At 37.4% G+C, this 19,468-nt stretch overlaps 1 protein-coding gene across 5 annotated transcripts in view; it reads left to right on the top strand.

Moving 5' to 3' along the window:
* Positions 1-19,468, top strand: part of IQUB (IQ motif and ubiquitin domain containing) — a 51,796-nt gene that overhangs the window by 11,270 nt on the left and 21,058 nt on the right. For all 5 annotated transcript variants that reach the window (XM_041727375.1, XM_041727376.1, XM_041727377.1 and 2 more), the window contains exons 6-8: positions 712-867; positions 11,693-11,903; positions 17,321-17,496. In XM_041727375.1, the coding sequence (XP_041583309.1) occupies positions 712-867; positions 11,693-11,903; positions 17,321-17,496 (543 nt within the window). The remainder of the gene's footprint in view (positions 1-711; positions 868-11,692; positions 11,904-17,320; positions 17,497-19,468) is intronic.

The raw sequence follows: 19,468 nt of genomic DNA, 5'->3' as shown, positions 1-19,468 counted from the left end.
CCCATTTGCAATGATTTGGATGGTGCTAGAGCATATTAGCTAAGCAAAATAAGCCAGTCAGAGAAAGACAAATACCATTCATTCTTTTTTTAAAAAAATTATGTATTTATTCAGAGAGAGAGAGAGGCAGAGACACAGGAGGAGGGAGAAGCAGGCTCCCTGCAGGAAGCCCGATGTGGGACTCAGGACTCGATTCCGGGGTCTCCAGGATCACACCCCAGGCTGCAGGCGGCTAAACCACTGCGCCACTGGGGGCTGCCCAATACCATTCACTCTTATGTAGATTTCATTCCTATGTAGAATTTTGGAAACAAAAAAAAGAGAGAGACAGAGAAAGAGGCAAATCAAAAAAACAGACTTAACTATAAAGAACAAATTGACAATATGGGAAGGGAGTGAAGGGAATAGGTAAGTAGGTGATTGAGATTACGGAGTACACTTGTCATGATGAGCACCTTGTCATGATGAGCACCGGGTCATGTATAAAAGTGTTCATTCACTATATTGTACACCTGAAACTAATATTACACTGTATGTTAACTAACTGTAATTCAAATAAAAACTTAAAAAAATAAATTAAAATCTTCCAAGGAATTATATGGTAATTCATATAATAACAGAAAATTAAGAACACAGGAAAATGTACTCTTTACTCACTGATTAATGTCTATATTGTGGATATTTAAATAAATGTTTATGTTTTTATTTTAGACAGTTTTTCTGAGAAAAAAGCTCCAACAAACTACAAATACAACATCCACACAGATGACTAAAATTGGTGTGTATGTATCAAATATGACTGATAAACTGGTGATACCAGGAAAATATTTTTCAGCAGCAGAATACCACGCTCAAAGATTACAGGCGGTAAGAGAATGTTTATTATGAGTAAATACTAAAAATGAAATAAATGAGCCAGTTGTTCTGTGCGTGTCTACATGTGTTTTCTTAAGCCACACCACTTATAAAACAACCCACATGAGTGTTCTTAAAGAAAAAATTATTCATAATACATGTTAAAGATGATAAGGAAGACTTTATTTAAGAGGGGCTAGTACAGTGGAGTTTTGTGGAAGGGAAGAGAGATTGGGTTCAACTCTAAATATAAGGAAAAGTGGGAATTTATAGCCAAGGGGTAGGGTACGGGTCAATGGTGGAAAATTACTAAAACATCAGGAGTAAGGGGAGAGTAAAGCATTCTAACAGGGTCTTTCACTGAGTGGTTAGGCATCATCTGGGGGGTTATGTTTTAAGATGAGGAACCTGATCAAATGAGGGAGGGATTCTCCTTAAACTTGACTTAGCAGGACTTGGGGAAAATCGAACAATGCGGAGATGATCACAGAAGCCAAGAGTTGAAGCCTAATTGAGAAACTGCTCAGAGGAGCTTGATCAGAGTTTGGTCAAGGAGAGAGTCTTTATCAGTGTGAGTTATGTTTCACAGGTATTAAAGGCAGGTTTTATCTCCATTTTCCCCTCAGTAAAAGGAACCAGAACCCTAAATGCTCCTAGTCCTTTCCTTACGCTTGCAGAGCCCCAGGGATTTGTGTGTTACCTCTGGCCATTATTAGCTTTGTCTTCTCTTTACCTTGGCCTTAATCCTTGGTATAGTAGAGTCACCTACGGAGCTTTCCAGAGTAATTGAGAGCAACAGGATACTAAAGTCTGCTTTCTTTGATATAAATATATAGCTCCTCCAACTCCTTTATGTTATTGTTTGCATGGTCTTTTTCTATCCTTTTACTTTCAACCTATTTTGAGTCTTAATCTAGAATGTATGTTTTATAGACAGCGTATAATTGGATCTTATCTTTTTATGCAGTCTAATAATCTCTACTTTGTGATTGGAATGTCTAATACATTTGTTTTTTTTTAATACATTTGTTTTAATGTTATTATTGATAAGATTGGATGGTATCAAACACTTGCTACTTGTTTTCTCTATGTCAGATGTCTCTCTCATCCTCTCTTTTTCTTTTACTGTCTTCTTTTATGTTACATAGGTATTTTCTAATGTACCATTTTAATTCTTTTGTTTTTATTCCATTTAAAACTTTTATTTTCAATATAATATATACTTTTTTAAAAAGTATACAATTTAATGTGTTTTTTTTTTTTTTTTTTTTTACTATAGAAACAGTTACACAACATTTTAGAACATTGTCATCATCCCAGAAAAAATTCCTGGACCCACCAGCAGTCAGTCCCTATTTCCATCCAATGTTTTCTGCCTTGGGAGACCACTAATCCACTTTCTGCCTCTATCAGTTTAACTATTCTGGATATTTCATATACGTGGAATCATACAATATGTAGTTTTTTGTGATTGGCTTTTAAAAATATATATTTTTGGGGATCCCTGGGTGGCTCAGCGGTTTAGCGCCTGCCTTTGGCCCAGGGCGCGATCCTGGAGTCCCGGGATCGAGTCCCATGTCGGGCTCCCGGCATGGAGCCTGCCTCTCCCTCTCCCTCTGCCTGTGCCTCTGCCTCTCTCTATGTCTATCATAAATAAATAAAATCTTCTAAAAAATAATAAAAATAAAAATAAATATTTTTAAACATAGCATAATGTTTTCAAGACTCATCCGTGTTGTGACATGTATCAATACTTCATTCTATTATATTGCAGAATAATATTCCATTGAATATACTCAATTAGGTATATATTGTATCCATGCCAATGCATATACTGTATGTTGTCTGTTTATGGGTTGATGGACATTTTCATGTGGACATATGTTTTCATTTCTCTTGGGATGTAATTGCTAGATCATATGGTAAGTATAGGTTTAACCATTTTAAAGAACTACCAGACTGTTTTCCAGAGCAGCTGCACCATTTTATGTCCCACGAGCAGTATATGAGGATTCCAGTATCTTCACATCCTCATCAATACTTGTTATTTCTGTGTTTTTCATTATAGCTCTCCTAGTGAGTGTGAAGGGTCGTCTCATTGTGGTTTTGATTTCTATACCCTGATGGCTAATGATATTGAATATCTTTTCATGTGCTTAATAGCAACATTTACATTGGTGCAGACATTTTTGATTATGATGACTTGGGGGAGGTGCTACTGTACTTTAATGAGTAGAGGACAAGGATGCTGCCAAACATCCTGTAAGCATAAAAACTCCAGCCCCACTGCAACAGATGATTATCTGGTCCAAAGTATCAACAGTGTCATTGCTGAAATCTGCTTTAGAGAGTCTGTCTCTAGCACGGAAGGTAGCCATTGTGTCTCCACTCAATTTTTTTTTTTTTTTTGGTTGTTGTCTTCCTATTTGTAAGTCTGGCTTCCTAAGGGTTGTCCCTGGTTTAGCATAGCATAATGGTTAGGTAGTGACTGATCAGAGGCTGTGTTCAAGTCCCTTGATCTAGTAAAGCTTCCACTTTTGCTAATGGACTCGTGTGGATTGGAGGATGCATTCAAAGTTCAGACAAGTTGAGTTTCTGTTCATCTTGGCTTTTACTTTCTGCTGGGTTTTCTTGTATTTGTTCTGCACAAGGCCTCACGGTTAGCCTGGGATATTGAAGGGGGGGCCTTTTCTGCTCGCTCCTAGTATGTGTTTACCCTGTACCTGTGTTCCGCCCAGGCTACCAGGCATGCTGGGGATGTTATGGTGGCTCCCTACGGCTGCCTCACTTTCCTGATCTCCCTGATTAATTTCTGGCCACTCACCTGTCTGTTGCTTGCTCTGGAAACCCTTGCGGCTGAGTTGCTGGCCATTTTTTTGTTGTTGTTGTTTCTTTTTGTTTTTTTGGATTGAGTTTACTGTTGTTTGTGACATTGCTCAGGGAATATGGAGTTTTTTCCTTGCCTCACCTTAAATCAATTTAGCGGCCTGAAAGTAGACACAGATGAAGCCAGGGATTAGGGGAAGGAGGCTATGAGAGCAACCCTAAGTTGAAATGCCACAGACTGTCAGTGTTCCTACTTGAAGTTTAGTAATTTTTTTCAATAAACATTTATTTGATGTGTGGCTTTGGTCAATTTCCAGAATCCTGAAATGGCTATTTTTTAAATACAATTTTGTCCAGTTTTATCATTCTGGACAGAGTGTTTGCTGAGACTTTGACTTTTCTGATCTGGTAGTCCTGTCCCCAGGCCCAGATAGAATTTTCAAGGACTTATTTTGACAGGACATGACAGGATTTTTACAATTGGAATAAGATTTACAGGCATTCCCTGTCCATTTCGTGTGTGATGCTTGGAAAGTCAGCTGAACACCACAGCTAGTGCAGGCGTTAAGGGTCTGGAGGAGGTAGGCTGGGCTGGTAGTTTGGAGGTCAAGGAGCCCAAGAACACGAAGGCTTCCCTCCATGCCCCAGTTCATTTGTTACGAGATCATGCATATAACAACTACCGTACTTTCACCACCTGCAAGATCACTCTCAGCAGCCCTGTGCTTTGACTTGATTGTGTCCTGAGGAACCTGCCTCCGTGAGGAAGCCAGAGAAACCACAACCCATGCAACAGGACTCATTAACTTGAAGGAGGGGAAACCAACCAGGACAATTTGGTTAAGGGTGAAGTTGAAACAGAAATTTGATAAAAAGTAATGCTCTCATATTATTGGACTGGCTGGCGTATTTCCTCTCATTTTCCCACACGTATAGAGCACAATTGAGAGCATGCCATGTGTCAAATTGTGTGTCTTGAATTCTTTACTGAATAGCTTCTGGATTGGGTTAAGCTTAAAGAATACCTACTTAGTTTCTTCCTACCCGAAGGTGCTCAACTGAATTGCGTAGTTTTAACACTTGGCAGTTGAAATGGAAAAGACCACTTATTAGTGAAGAAAGAAGTAGCGCTGACTAGCAATCCTCCTTCTTCCGTGCTGGGTGTTTCTGGCTGATTCAGACTCAGTGTTAAGGGTCCTCTTGGATTATGACTCAGCTTTGCTGGGTCTCTAGCTCAGGGCATCATTTGAACAGAAGCAGCCCTTGATGATGACAAAGACTCAAGCCTTTTAGGCTAGTGCAACACAAGTACAAGTGTATGAAAAGTTACGGAATCTGTGCCAGACTATGTCAATGCAGTGCTCCTCTCATTGAAAAGTCTTCCTGTGAGAAAAAAAGTAACCAGATTAAATAATGTGATTTACATTGTGGTGCAGGGTTCCTGAGGACAATTGTATCCTGTTAAAAAGGTAAGAAGCAGTCTAGGCCAGCAGTAGAATCGTAGGCCACATTATGAGTACCACTGTGAGAATTTAGTTTTTTAAAAAGATTTTATTTATTTATTTGAGAGACAGAGAGCACGAGAAGAAGAACAGGAGGAGAGGGAGAAGCAGACTCCCCGCCAAGCAGGGAGCCCAACATGGGGCTCCATCTAAAGATCCCAGGATCAGGACCTGAGCCGAAGGCAGATGCTTAGCTGACTGAGCGAGCCACCCAGGCACCCGCCACTATGAGACTTTTAGACAGATTCCTCCCCACTCGATGTCTCTCTAGTGGTGATGGCTGTTAAATCACAAGATGTCCATTGCTCTTTACTACTTTCTTTTTGAGACTCTGAAGAAGCATCTGATTATTAGGGCCAAAGTTTGACTAATATTCAAGATACTAAAATTCTTTGAATTACTGTCTTACCAACTCAAAATTGTCCAGTACACCATATATTTCATGTTATTTATTTTTTTCAAAATTAAACAATTTTTATTGAGCTATAATTGATACATAACAGTATTTTTTTTCAGGTATACAATTTGATATTTGTAGTACATGTGAAATGATCATCACAGTAAATCTAGTTACCATCTGTCCCCATACAAGGTTAACTTTTAGGATTTATTCTCATGACAACTTACAGGCATGCTTCATAATATAATTAACTATAGTCACCATGCTGCACGTTACATACCCATTTATTTTATAACCGGAAGTTTTTACCTCTTGACTCCATTCATTTCACCTGTGCCCTAACCTTCTTCCCCTCTGGCAACCACCATTCTGTTCTTGACATCTATGATTTTTGTTTGTTCATTTGCTTTGTTTTTAGATCCCGCATATTAACTGAAATCACATGGTATTTGTCTTTGACTTATTTTACTTATCAAAATTCCCTATAAGGTCCATCTATATTTTTACAGATGGCAAGATTTCATTCTTTATTATGGCTGAGTAGTATTCCATAGTGTGTATAGATATATTTATAGATGTATAGATGTATAGATGTATATCTCGCATCCTTTTTATCCACTCATCCACCAGTAGACACTTAGGTTGTTTCCATAGCTTGGCTATTCTAAATAATGTTGCAGTGAACATGGGGGTTCGTGTATCTTTTTGAATTAGTGTTTCTTTCTTTTTCTTTTCTTTCTTTTTTTTTTTTTTTTTTTTTGGCCAAATACCCAGAGGTGGGGTTGCTGGGTCAAATGGTAGTTTTGTTTTTAATTTTTTGAGAAACCTCTATACTGTTTTCCATTGTGACTATATCAATTTACATTCTCACTACAGGGCACAAGGGTTCCCTTTCCTCCACATTCTCACCAACGCTTGTTACTTCTTATCTTCTTGATAATAGCCATTCTAACAGGTGTGAGGTGATATCTTACTGTAGTTTTGATTTGCATTTTCTAGATGATGAGTGATGTTCAGCATCTTGTCATGTGTCTGTTGGCCATCTATATGCATCTGGGGAAATGTCTATTTGAATCCTCTGTCCATTTTTAAATTAGATTGTTTTCTTGCTTTTGAGTTTTAGGAGTTGTTTATGTATTTTGGATGTTAACTGCTTCTCAGATATATGATTGCAAATATTTTCTCCCATTCAGGAGGTTGTCTTTTCATTTTGTTGATGGTTTCCTTTGCTGTGCAGAAGCTTTTTAGTTTGATATAGTCCCACTTGTTTATTTTTGGTTTTGTTACCTTTGCATTTAGAGTCAGATTAAAAAAAAAATCATTGCCAAGACTGATGTCAAGTAGCTTACCACCTATGTTTCCTCCTAGGAGTTTTGTTTGTTTTGGGTCTTACATTCAAGTCTTTAATCCATTTTGAGTTAATTTGTGTGTGTGGTATGAGATAATACCTAGTTTCATTCTTTTGCATTTCAGTTTCCCCATTGTATATTCTTGCCTTCTCTGTCATAAATTAATTGACCATATATGTGGGGGTTTATTTCTGGGTTCTCTATTCTGTCCATTGATCTATATGTCTGTTTTTATGCCAATAGCATACTGTTTTGATTACTCTAGATTTGTAATGTAGTTTGAAATCAGGGAGCATGGTACCTCCAGCTTTGTCCCTTTGGTAACAAAGTTAAGAGGGATGTGGAATGTCTCTTCTTTGAAATTTAGCACGTTGGTTGTAAATCAAGGCTGGTTTTCTCTATCAACGTGACATACGTCCCCCTTGCAAGAATGGTATGTTTCATTCTTAGTTATCTAATTTGAAATAACAAAGTTTCTGGTAGATTATGATTTTAGAGAACTAGATTTCTCAGTAAGTAAGAAAATAGCAGTGACTCCAAGGAGGGGATTGTCAGGATATTTTATAGCTGCAGAATGTCCTTGAAAGAAATATTGTTTCCCATTAACTTCATAACTGACTTTATTAGGGCCTGTTATTCCATCCTGATAGGTTTTTATGTTCTCAGTCCAAACTAATTTTTGCTTTTTTACTGTACAGGGTTTGGATGGTGGCTCTGTGATGTCATATAATTTTTTAATAAGGAAGTAGGGAAAATGGATTAGGTGAGGAGGTGGAAATCTCTACAACACTTTCCAAAATCCAATACAATGATTTTAGAGGAATAAAAAAATATACAGGAACAAAGAATACATGAGAAAAGAGAAGAGTAAATGCCAGTCTATTATTTTAAAGTTGTAAAGAAGACAGAGAAATGTTAGCTTGACTTACTTAAACTGAGGAAGAGAAAATCTAAATGCCTGCCAAGGGGGATGGCATCAGGAACCAAACAGATTTGCCCCATGGAATCCTGGAACATGAATAGGAGGTTCAGAGGGGGTCGAAGTGGGATGTGAGGTGTAAACAGAGCGGTTGATTAAAAGCCAGTATAAGGAGTAAATTTCCATTTAATAAGTTCTTCTTTTGCCCACTGATTCCTTTCTACTTGTATTATATTTATTTTATTCTTGGGCTTTTTATAAACATTTTATTTATTCAGAGGGACAGAAGAAGAAAGAGAGAGACAGCATGAGTGGAGGGAGGGGCACAGGGAGAGGGAGAGAGAGAATCTTAAGCAGACTCTGTGTGGAGCACTGAGCCCAATGCAGGGTTTGATCCCAGGATCCCGAGATCACAACCTGAGTGGAAATCAAGAGTTGGTTGCTCAACCAGCTGTGCCACCCAGGCACCCCTCGAGCTTCTTGATTTCAGTACTTAGTACTTACTTTAAATCTTTTTTGTTTTAACAAGGTTGTATTATGTATGACTATTGATATTTTTGTACTCATTCCTACCATCTCATTTTGGTTTTTATTTGTTCTTCATATCTTGTTTATTTATTCTTTTACTAACCTTTCTTTATCTTTGTTAGTTTGAACTTTTTCGTTCTTTTTTTGTTCTTTCATAATCCAGAAGCAGGTGCCATATTTATTTCTCTTTTTCTAATGGTGCCTCATAAAAAGTTTTAAATTTTTTTATTTCCTAATTTTTTTTTAATACCTAAAGCATATTTATTCAGGTTCTATCTTTTCCATGAATAAATCAAGGACTTTAGCAGGCTTTTCTGTTTTTCATTTCTTTGTCCTCCTCCCTCATTCCTCCTATCCAGTGATGATCTGCAATTACAATTATATATATAATTTGCTATATACTTAAATTTTCTACATAATTATAACTGCTTACTGTTATATGTGTTTATATTGATATATATGATATTTTTACAAATAAGATATATTTAGCTTGATAACTCTCTTGGAAATTTTTGCTCAATCTTTAAATTTTTCCCTTTTAACTTTTTTAATAAAGATTTTATTTATTTATTCATGAGAGACACACAGAGAGAGGCAGAGACACAGGCAGAGGGAGAAGCAGGCTCCACGGAAGGAGCCTGATGCGGGACTCGATCCCTGATTCCGGAATCAGGCCCTGAGCCAAAGGCAGATGCTCAACTGCTGAGCCACCCAGGCATCCCTTAACTTATTTTTCTTGCTAGAACACATTGTCTAATAATTCTTTTAGAGATTATGCATGGGAGATAAACTATCTTAGTCTTGTTGAATCAACCTCATTCTTGAAGTTTAATTTGAGTGTGTGTAGACAGATTTAAACTTATTTTCAAAATTATTTTTCTTTATAACTTTGAAGCTCTATTTGTTTAAAAGTCTGATGCCAATTTCTCATTTCTTTGTTTTCTCTTTCTGGAAGCTTTTAGGATTTTTACTTTACCCTTAGTAATCTTATTGTGATATGCTTGGGATTTGTTCATGAACCCTTTCTATCTGAGTGCTCATGTCTTTCTTTAGTTTGAGGACATGCTCTTTTATTATATTCTGAGTAATTTCTCTAATCAACTTTCTTCATTCTGTCTAGAAATTATATCAGACATATTTTGGAATGTCTGCATTTATCTTCCATGTCTCTTAATTTTCTTTCATTCATTCTCATTTTTATGACTTTTTACTCTTCATCTAAAAGACTTTCTCACCTAAGTTTCTTGCTTACTAATTTCCTCTTAGGCTCTGCACATTCATGCAGATCATTTTATAGTCAACTACTTGCTCTCCACCAATATCTATTCATCTCATTGTGATAAAGCTTTAGCTGGACACCTGGCTGCCCCATTGCAGACTATGTTTCAAAATCTCTTTCGTATATTGGTAATGCCAAATAACTAAGGCCTGAAAATGAAATGTAAAGGGAAGTGATGTATGCCACTTTTTAAAGTCACTGGGTTGCAATTCTTTTGTCTTTTTTCTCCCTGTCTACTTTTCAGAAGATGATGAGAAATAGATCAGCCACTAGGGCAGAAGAGTGGGAAGCCATTTGTTGAATATAATAGAGCTTCCTACCAGCCCTAAACTGCTTGCTAATCCCTGGATTATGATGTAAAAGGGTAAAATTTATATATTATTTAAAAGACTGTGATTTGGTGTCATTATTTAATAAGTTTAACAAGTTTAATAGCACCGAAGTTAAATGCATTCTAATTGATTTTTTAAAATAAAAAAATTGTTTTTTAAATAGTGATTCAATATCCTTTTCTTTTCCTCCATCTGAAAATGTTAATTCTAGTTCTGGTCTTGGCTTTTGTTTTGTTTTGTTTTACTCTAGTACAGTGGTTCTAAACTTTAGCAGACATCAGAAACTTGTAAGATACAGAATCTGTGCCCCACCCAGGATTTCTGATTCAGTAGCTCTGGGGTGGAGCTTGAAAATTTGCATTTCTAACAGTTCTCCAGATGATACTAATAGTGCTGAGTTGACCATCACTCTTTGAGAACCACTATTCTAGTAATTCTGTTTCACACAAAAGTAAACTTTTTGTTGTTGTTGTTGAATGAGGAGCCTTATATTTTGTGGGCTCTTCCCAAATGTTTGGTTATTCTTGGGTGTGTAGGCAGGGTATTGAGATCCCTGATGTCCAGTGTGCTACCCATATTTATTTACTATAGCCTTACGGCAGTGGTTTTAGGAATGGCTAAGCCTTGATTCTGGAAGAGAGCTAGTTTTCTGAAGAAGGAGCTTCTATTCATCCAGGGGGTTGCCAGGGACTCTAACTGTTCTTGCCCAGAGGCAAATACTTCTGTTACTGTTTACCTGAATTGTTTTAGAGATGTCTGTCCCTTTTGTATTTCTCACAGGATGCACTGGTTTGGGGCTTGAAGCAGTCTCACAGACCCTTGTGTGTTTTCTAGTTTACCTTTCCCATGCAGGATAGGCATAGATTCCTTCTCCAATATATTCTTCCTGCCTCCTTTCTTGAGGGAATTCTTCATAGTGTCTGTTCTTTGGAGGACTCCTTTAGTATGATCCAGTATCATTATTGATTTCTGCTTATATGATTTTATATAATTACCAGGGGTTAGGATACAGTACAGAGATGTGTCAGTGTATTCCCTGTCCTCAGTTTTGATCTAGCCTCTCCATATTTTATTTTAATTTATGTGTTTGGTAAATAAAAATGTAAACTCAGCTACATTGCAAGTTTCTTGAGGACCTAATACTATACTATAACCTCAGACATATTTATATCTCTCACAATTTAATACATACTTGTCTGCTTGAGTCTCTCTTCTATCCAGCCTGCCTTTGATGGTTTCTACATATAACCCTATCTACTTTGTGTTTAGATAATGAAAGTTTTAAATATGAGCCTAAGCTAATGATGGTTAAAGACAATATTCATAACAATAATATATTCATTGAGGATTTGTAAGGGTGAAGCTAAACTTTATATGCAAAATAAACCAAAATCAAAAAACAAATGAGTAACAGAGGCAAAATCTAGACTAAATTTTAATCCAGAGACTATGCTTTTAAGCATTGTACCTACTGCCTCCTAGGAAGGCATATTTGCTAGATTTCAAAGTCAAATTGCTGATGTGCATTATCCACAGCTTATATGTTCTAATGGGTTTGAGAATCTCTGGCATAGAGCTAAACCTAGACTCGGTACTTTATAAAAGTTACTACATTGGAATAGAAATAATCACCATTGCTTTTTGTTATTATCTGATATAGTTGATGATAAACACTTTTGATTTCCTTTTAATTGAACTATAGGTAATAGTGTTACAGACTTACTATAGACAATGGCATGCTAAAGTCGTAGTAAAGGATTTAAAAAGACAGAAAATGTTAAGGTTGAAGTGGGAAGCAGAGGAAGAACTAAGGAAGATAAGAGAAAAAGAAGAATGGATTAAATTGGACTATTACCGGAGGCATAATCCTCAAACAAAAGAAGATTTTGAAGTTCTTTATAATGCACTGGAACGTAAGTTTGAAACAGCCTTTGTGTACAATAATAATTTTATAATTTTTCACTAGTAGAAAAAAACAGGTTTACTAAAGACAAAAGGAAGATATTATTTCAGGATGATGTCATTTTGGATTAGAGAATTTAAAGAGATGAATAATGTTTTATATTCGGGACAGGAATTAAGGCAGGAATGAAATTGGGAATGCCTTTATATTAACAATGGATAAATAAAATGTGCATACTGCTCTGTAAATTCTGTGGTTTTAGTGTGTTATCTCACTTGATCATCCCTGTGAGGTAAAAAGAAAAAGTATTGTCCAATCTGGGTCTCTGATGGTCTTGGGAAATTGTGAATTCAGAGTTGAACCATTTGGAATCCCTCAGTTCAGCATCCTGTCTCTGATTCTGCTCTTTAGGGAGGGTACGGGTAATATCTTTTAATTACCACCCATTAATGATCAATATAAATGTATATTCTCAACGCAAGTGACTTTTATGCTTTGTTTCTCCCACGAGATGTGTACTAGTAATTGGCACAATTAAAAACTTCAGTTACTTGACCGATCAAGCACTCCCTACTCAGGGCAGTAGATACACTTTTCTTGCAGCCTTTTCCCATTGCCCCCTTCCAATCTCAGCTTAAATGTCACTTACTCAGAGGCTTCTGTGACTAACAGGAGAACTTGGATTCTCCCCAAAGTTTTCATTTATGTCATCACCACAATTTGTAATACATCTTTTTAACATTAATTTTCCCCACTGGACTGTAGGCTCATGACACAATAACTTTTTCTTTTTTTGGATGATCTCTCTTTTTCTGTGCTCAGCTCACATGCTCAACAAATACTGATAGAATGAATGATTGTCGATGAAGTGGAAACCCAAAGATGTTGTAATGCAGCATCTCTAGCTTGAGTAACAGAACATATCATTGAATATAATTTTAGGTGTCCGATACTGGGTCTGTTCATATAGCTATACGGTAACATGCTATTTACCAAAAGATGATTCGGTCAAACACTAGGTCTAACAAGCAATATTAATAAATTTATCTCTTTGTAACATGCAAAATCGAGTGGCTTTAGGAATGTGGCACAGCTGGAGGTGACAGCCCGCTCCCTTGGCTTTGCCTCCACTTTCTCCTAATTGTTGGCCTCTGCAGATACTTTCTGTTTTACTTTAAACTTCACTTCTATTTTCATTTTCTCTCAGAAGAAAACAAAATTTGTTTCTAAGTGTTAAGAGTTAGAACTGTTGGCAAGGTGTCTATGAGAGGCCTTGTTCACAAGTATAAAACTACAGTTCTGTTATAGCAGAACTCTACTCAGATAATATTTCAAATTCACATGAACAAACTAAAGGATAATGTTACTTTGTTCGGTTGACAGGTGGTTGTGCAAAACAACAGAAAGTTTGCTGAATGAGGTCCCACCTTTCCTACTTATTGGTGGCTATTAACTTGGACAGGTCACTCACTTCTAAGCTCCAGGTTCTTCATCTACAAAAAGACTTAATGATCTCTGGCACATTTACCTCACAGGACTTTATAAAAAGAAAATAAGTACTGCATTTATGAAAGTACTTTTTTATAAGTTTTTTTTTAAGAGATTTTATTTATTTATTCATGAGAGACACTGGGAGAGAGGCAGAGACACAGGCAGAGGGAGAAGCAGGCTCCATGCAGGGAGCTGGACGTGGGACTCAATCCCGGGACCTGGGGCCACAACCTGAGCCGAAGGCAGACGCTCAACCACCAAGCCCCCCAGGCGCCCCTATGAATGTACTTTATTTATTTTTTTGAATGTACTTTAAAAGTGCAAAGACTTGTGCATATATGTTACTATTATGTGATAAATAATTTTATACAGATTTTCTATATTAAAATAGAACACATAGTTTGTATGTATAGACATGATTTATGTGGAAGAAAAGGAAATTTCTTACATAAAAGAGGCATTTTTAAAGTTTTCTTCCAGCCCTAAAATTCTAAATTAAAAGTCTCAGAGTAATAATTTTTAGGTTGTTTTGTTGTAGTCTTTGAAACTGCTGCCCTCCTGTGGCTCATGGTGACAATTGCATAGTTTGAATTCTAACTCCTAACAGGAAGTTTAGCTTTTCCTCTGGGTTCTGTCCCTCGTAATAAAGGCAAAATATATCACTTTAGGAAAATGAACTTAACTATGTAAGATAATATAATGTATCAAAGTCAAAGCCGTTTCCAGGAACACTATTTTATTTTCATGTGTTTTTTTTTTTTTCCTTTCCTTATGAGAGCAGTATGTTGAAGGTGACTCCTTTCATTGATCCGAATTGTCACTCTTACTTCAGATTCAGCATAGGAGTCATCGTCTTCAGGAAACTTCTCTTGACAGCATGAATTGGGCCCAGAGCCTCTTTTCCTTGTCCTTGATTCTCTGTAAACATTGCTTCTTGTGATCCCGGGGGGCTCAGCGGGTTAGCGCCTGCCTTGGGCCCAGGTCGTGACCCGGGTCCCGGGATCGAGTCCCACGTCGGGCTCCCCGCATGGAGCCTGCTTCTCCCTCTGCCTGTGTCTCTGCCTCTCTCTCTCTGTGTCTCATGGATAAATAAATAAAATCTTTAAAAAGAAACATTACTTCTTTAACTGTCTACATTTGTGCCAAGGATCCCTGATAAGAGCCCTGCTCATTATATCTAGTGAGTATCTGTTGAATTGAATCTGCTAACCCTCTGCCTTGTTTTGACTTGTGCTGATGGCAGCTTCCGACTCTTCTCTAATTATTACTTGGTGATCTCAAGGGAGTCCACTGTCATAATCTGGCTCTGGGGATTCGGCCCGAATCTTCCTTGGTTCTCTCCATTCAGGCTTTCAGTCCATGAACGAGAATTTTAAAAAGCATATGCATATAAACTATAGTGGTGGACAAAATCTTGTATGTTCTGCTCTTTCTTTTTTGGAAATTGCAAGTTTATATCTCAGAAATTTTAGAATGTATATAGACTTTAGGACTAGTGCTATCCTTTCACTTTATAGTTGAACTTCAGACCCTGGAAATTGGATGATTTGTCCAAGAAGATAAGTTAAGGAGACAGAATAAATATATTCTTTCAAATGCACTAATCCCTTTAAGATCTTTTTATTTAAAAATATTGGTGGCTATTGACATCTGTAATGGGCTGATGGCTCCTCCAAAATTCATATATTGAAGTCCTGACCCCAGTACCTCAAAATATGACTGAGTTTGGAGACAGGACCTGTGAAAAAGTAATTCAGAAAAAAAATAAGGTCCTACGTATGAGCCCTAACCAACATAGCTGATGTCCTTAGGAGAGGAGATTAGGACACATACACACAGAAGGTCACGTAAAGACCCTGGAGGATAGTGGCCCTTTAGGCACTGGGAGGGAGGCCCTCAGAAGAACCTGACCCTACCATCACCTTCATCTGGAACTTCTCTCTTCCAGAAGTGTGAGGAGATAGATTCCTGTTGTTTAAGCCTCCCAGTCTATGGCACTTTGTCATGGCAGTCCTAGAAAACTAATTCAGTATTCCAGGGTTTTGTTGTTTTTTTTATTAACATCATCCATGTTTTATGAAAGGGGTCAGAGTCTCTTGTTTTCTTCAATGTCTTTTCTGTATAGGCCTAGAAAGTGTTAATTCAGATAAAAAATAAGTTTTGTCCATCTACTCCTGATTCCTGTGTGTTTCCATTCCTTATCCGTAGTTGGAACATGGTATTTCTCCGATACCGCATTCCATTCCTTACCATAGATTTACAGGGAGGTTGTTCATCTAATGGAGAATTTTACTGGAATTGAAGCCCATTATTTTCATTTCTAATTAGCTTCGCTGGATTTTTCCCTTTTTAAAAACCATGCTAATAACTTAAGCAAAATGTAAAGTCTGAATATACATGAATATAAGTGAATTTGAGTGCATATATCTCCAGATTCACCCAGGACTTAAGTATTAATCTAGGAGAGCAGTATATTGCTATTTGAGTTTGGCAGGATAGCTTAAGTAATATCCTAGTGGCCTAAATTTATTACTGGTCCCAAAGGCTTCTAATGTAAAACTGGAAGTAAAATAGGTTTACTTACTTATATCATTCAATTTTTATTTGCTTTCTGGGAGCATCTATATAATCCCATGAGATAAATATTCTCAGTTATTATTTCCAGAAGCAAGCAATTTTTCTCTTCTTTCATATAGTGCCTTTGGATATGTGGATTTTGTCCAATTTTTAAAAGTTCTTTGGGTTGAGAAAACTAAAGGATGAACTCATCAATCATAGATTTCCTGGACTTTCATAACATAATTTAGCCCTTAAATTTACAACCCCTTTGCTGGAGACAATTTAGCTTTTAAATTTAAAAATCTTCTTTTCGAATAGACCAAGCTGTACAGTGCCTGAATAATGTATTCCCGGTAAGGGACAGAGTGGATTCTTGTAAAGAATATCACTGACATGTCCTTGGCCTGATCAAGATGATTTCAAATTGATTCAAGTTGAGAGGAGGGAGAAGTAGTTTGATAAAACTGTAAAACTAAATATCACAAAAGTCAGTGGTTATAGCAGAAGAAGGCCAGAAACAACAGAGAGAACACGAGCAAGTGGAAAGGGCGGAAGGAGAGGGAGAGAGAGAATCTCAAGCTGACTCCCCACTGAGCGTGGAGCCCCACACAGGGCTGGATCCCAGGACCCTGAGATTGTGAACTGAGCTGAGATCAAGAGTCAGCCACTCAACTGACTGAGCCACCCAGGTCCCCTAAAATAAATATTATTAATTTTTAAAGATTTTATTTATTTATTCATGAGAGATATCGAGAGAGATGCAGAGACATAGGCAGAGGGAGAAGCAGGCTCCCTGCCAGGGAGCCTGAGGCAGGACTCGATTCTAGGACCCTGGAATCAAGACCTAACCCAAAGGCAGACAGAGCCACACAGGTTCTCTATAGTTAAGAATCTGTTTCCTGGTTTGTCCCCCCCCAGTCCTGTTTTTTTCTTTTGTTTCTTAAACTCCACAGGAGTAAGATTATATGGTATTTATCTTTCTCTGACTGACTTCTTTTGCTTAGGTGGCAAAAGCAGCTATTCTCTTGATAGGAGATCAGAGTAATATGTGTTCATGGCTGCTACAAACCCAAACCATGTATTTTTTAATACTGGGGAGAACACGTGCTTACTTGGAGGCTTAATTTATCATCATTTTGGCTGATTTCCTTTGGTTTCTCTTTGTTTGACTCTAATTTTATTGCTTTAAGTTTCTCAGCTTCCATTTTATCCTATTTTTTCATATGTCAGGTGTACAATATGAATGCTTATATTCATGTTTAATTTTATTTAAATTGACATAAAAATAAAATACTATTTGTTGGGATATGATGGTAAAAATTTTTCTGGAAAGATGTGGGATTTTAAAAACTCAAGTCTTTCATGTTATTCCTCTAGTCTGGAGGCAAGAAGAATTTGCACGCATTAACCAGTCTTTCACTGGAGCTGAAAGGAAAGCTGCTTTGTGTGAACTTCTGGAAAAAGAGACCCAGATAATTGCTTCCATTGGGAGACATAGATATATTGCAAATATGGCAAACTGGGAAGCATTGATACAAACCTTTTTGGATAAGGTTAGTAAAGTAACAATTATTTAAATAAGAATGTACCCTGAGTTTAAAAATGTAGAATAATGAGCTGAAGAAGAGACTTACATTGTACGAATTTGCATGTTTAAATTTTTTCTAATACAGTGTTAGACTTTTAACTGTGGCGTAGACTAACAGTTAACAATTAACATGAAATTAATATGTTCTTAGCTACAAGGTTTCAGGCCATGAAGGAAAAAATAAAGATACCTTTGACTGTTCATTTAGCTTTAGGTTGGCTATGGAAGTTCGATGACTTGCAAATCCTGATGAAATGGACAGCTACTGAAGTCACAAAATGTCTGGGCTTGGGATGCCTCATAGTAAAGCAACCTGGGGAAAAGAGCTATCGACTAGTGTTTTTGCTTTTGCTCACCAGGTCATTAACTGACTGGGACTTTCTGACCAAAAGCATATATGATTATTGAAAACCATGAAAACATACAATTAATGGAAAAACTAATTATCTTTTCATGTTGAAACTGCCTGTTTGATACTGATTGCGTAGCCTGTTTCCATAGTGACCAATCTCCTATAAACCTGATCTTTCCAAACAAAAGCCAATCCAGACACAAGACGAAGAGTTCTTCAAGATCTTTGCCTTTAGTGATTCTAGTTGTATGGTTCTTGTTACTTGAGAACATTCATTCTTAAAAACCATATTTTTTGGTACCATAAGTGCCCTACTTTCATTTTACTAATACACCCTCCTGTTTGAATCTCAGATTTTCTTGTGGCTTTAACTACTACCTACAGCCTGGAACTTCCTGCAGGTCCAAGTCAGACCTGTCTTAGGAGCTTCCAGATCACATATCCACTTGCCTATTATTTTTATTGCTCTTTGGGTGTCCCAAGAGTACACCTTAAATTGACATGTAAACATTGAAATTACATCATCTCACCATTCTCTGCCTCCTCATCTCCAAACTGATCCTGTTTTGTAGCACTCACATAATTTATCTTTATGAATGTTTTTATCATCTATCCAGTTGCTTCAGGCAGACACTTGGGCATTATTCTTGACATTCCATCCAGCCACCAGACAGTTTGTTCTTGCTTTACTAATCATCTCAATTCTTTATTTCTTCCTTTTCAAGCCCACTACTATTGCATATTAGGGAAATGGCTCTGCCATAGCACACTTGCACGTATCCAAACAGGCCAGGAAGGCAAAGACTTCAACCACAGCTTATCTGAATCTTGGTGGAATGCCTTATGATCCTACTGGAAAATGAAAGGCTGAGAGGCTTCTGAAGAGGTGTTATGGAGCAGTTCCTTTCTTTTGCTTCCCTGTCCCCTGGGAGGCTGTCATGAGACGGCTCTTGTCTTGTGTGTGTGAGCTTGACAGTGATTTAGTTGAATGTGGATTTCCTTCTCATTTGGATGACTTTACATCTCCAAATTAGGCTCTCAGCCTCCAGTCTCACTTCACAGTTCCCTCCTCTGTCATCCATACCACGGCCATAGTGACCTCCCTACGCACAGCTCTACTCTTGCCCCTCCTTACTGCCCTCAGTAAGGGAGTAGGGATTTCTGATTTCCATAATCAATTCTCCACACACCTCACCTGTCCTGCTGATGTCTCACTGTCATCTCCTCTTGCATACGGTAGCCACACTATGCCGGCTATGCTTGGTTACTTGCATGTCCTCAGAAATCCACGTGCTTTCCATGCCTTTGTATCCAGTGTTGCTTATACATGGAGCATCCTCTCCCTGTTTCCTTACTAGCTAACAATGTACCCTTCGATACAAGCTCAGATGCCCCTTCTTCCAGAAAAGATCTGGTGATCATCCTACTTTAGCCTATACTATATACTCTCATGAGACCTTATTTCACTTCTGCCTTAGTACATAGCGGTCAGTTTTTATTATATCTGTTTACATATGTGAATCATTCCTAGATACTGAGCTTCTTAAGCAAGAGCTATCTTTTATCTCTGTATCCTCATATGCTA

The sequence above is a fragment of the Vulpes lagopus genome, chromosome 13, assembly GCF_018345385.1.
Source record: "Vulpes lagopus strain Blue_001 chromosome 13, ASM1834538v1, whole genome shotgun sequence".
Lineage (NCBI taxonomy): Eukaryota > Metazoa > Chordata > Mammalia > Carnivora > Canidae > Vulpes > Vulpes lagopus.
Note: the sequence above shows the minus strand (reverse complement) of the source record. Positions and strands in the feature narration are given on the sequence as shown.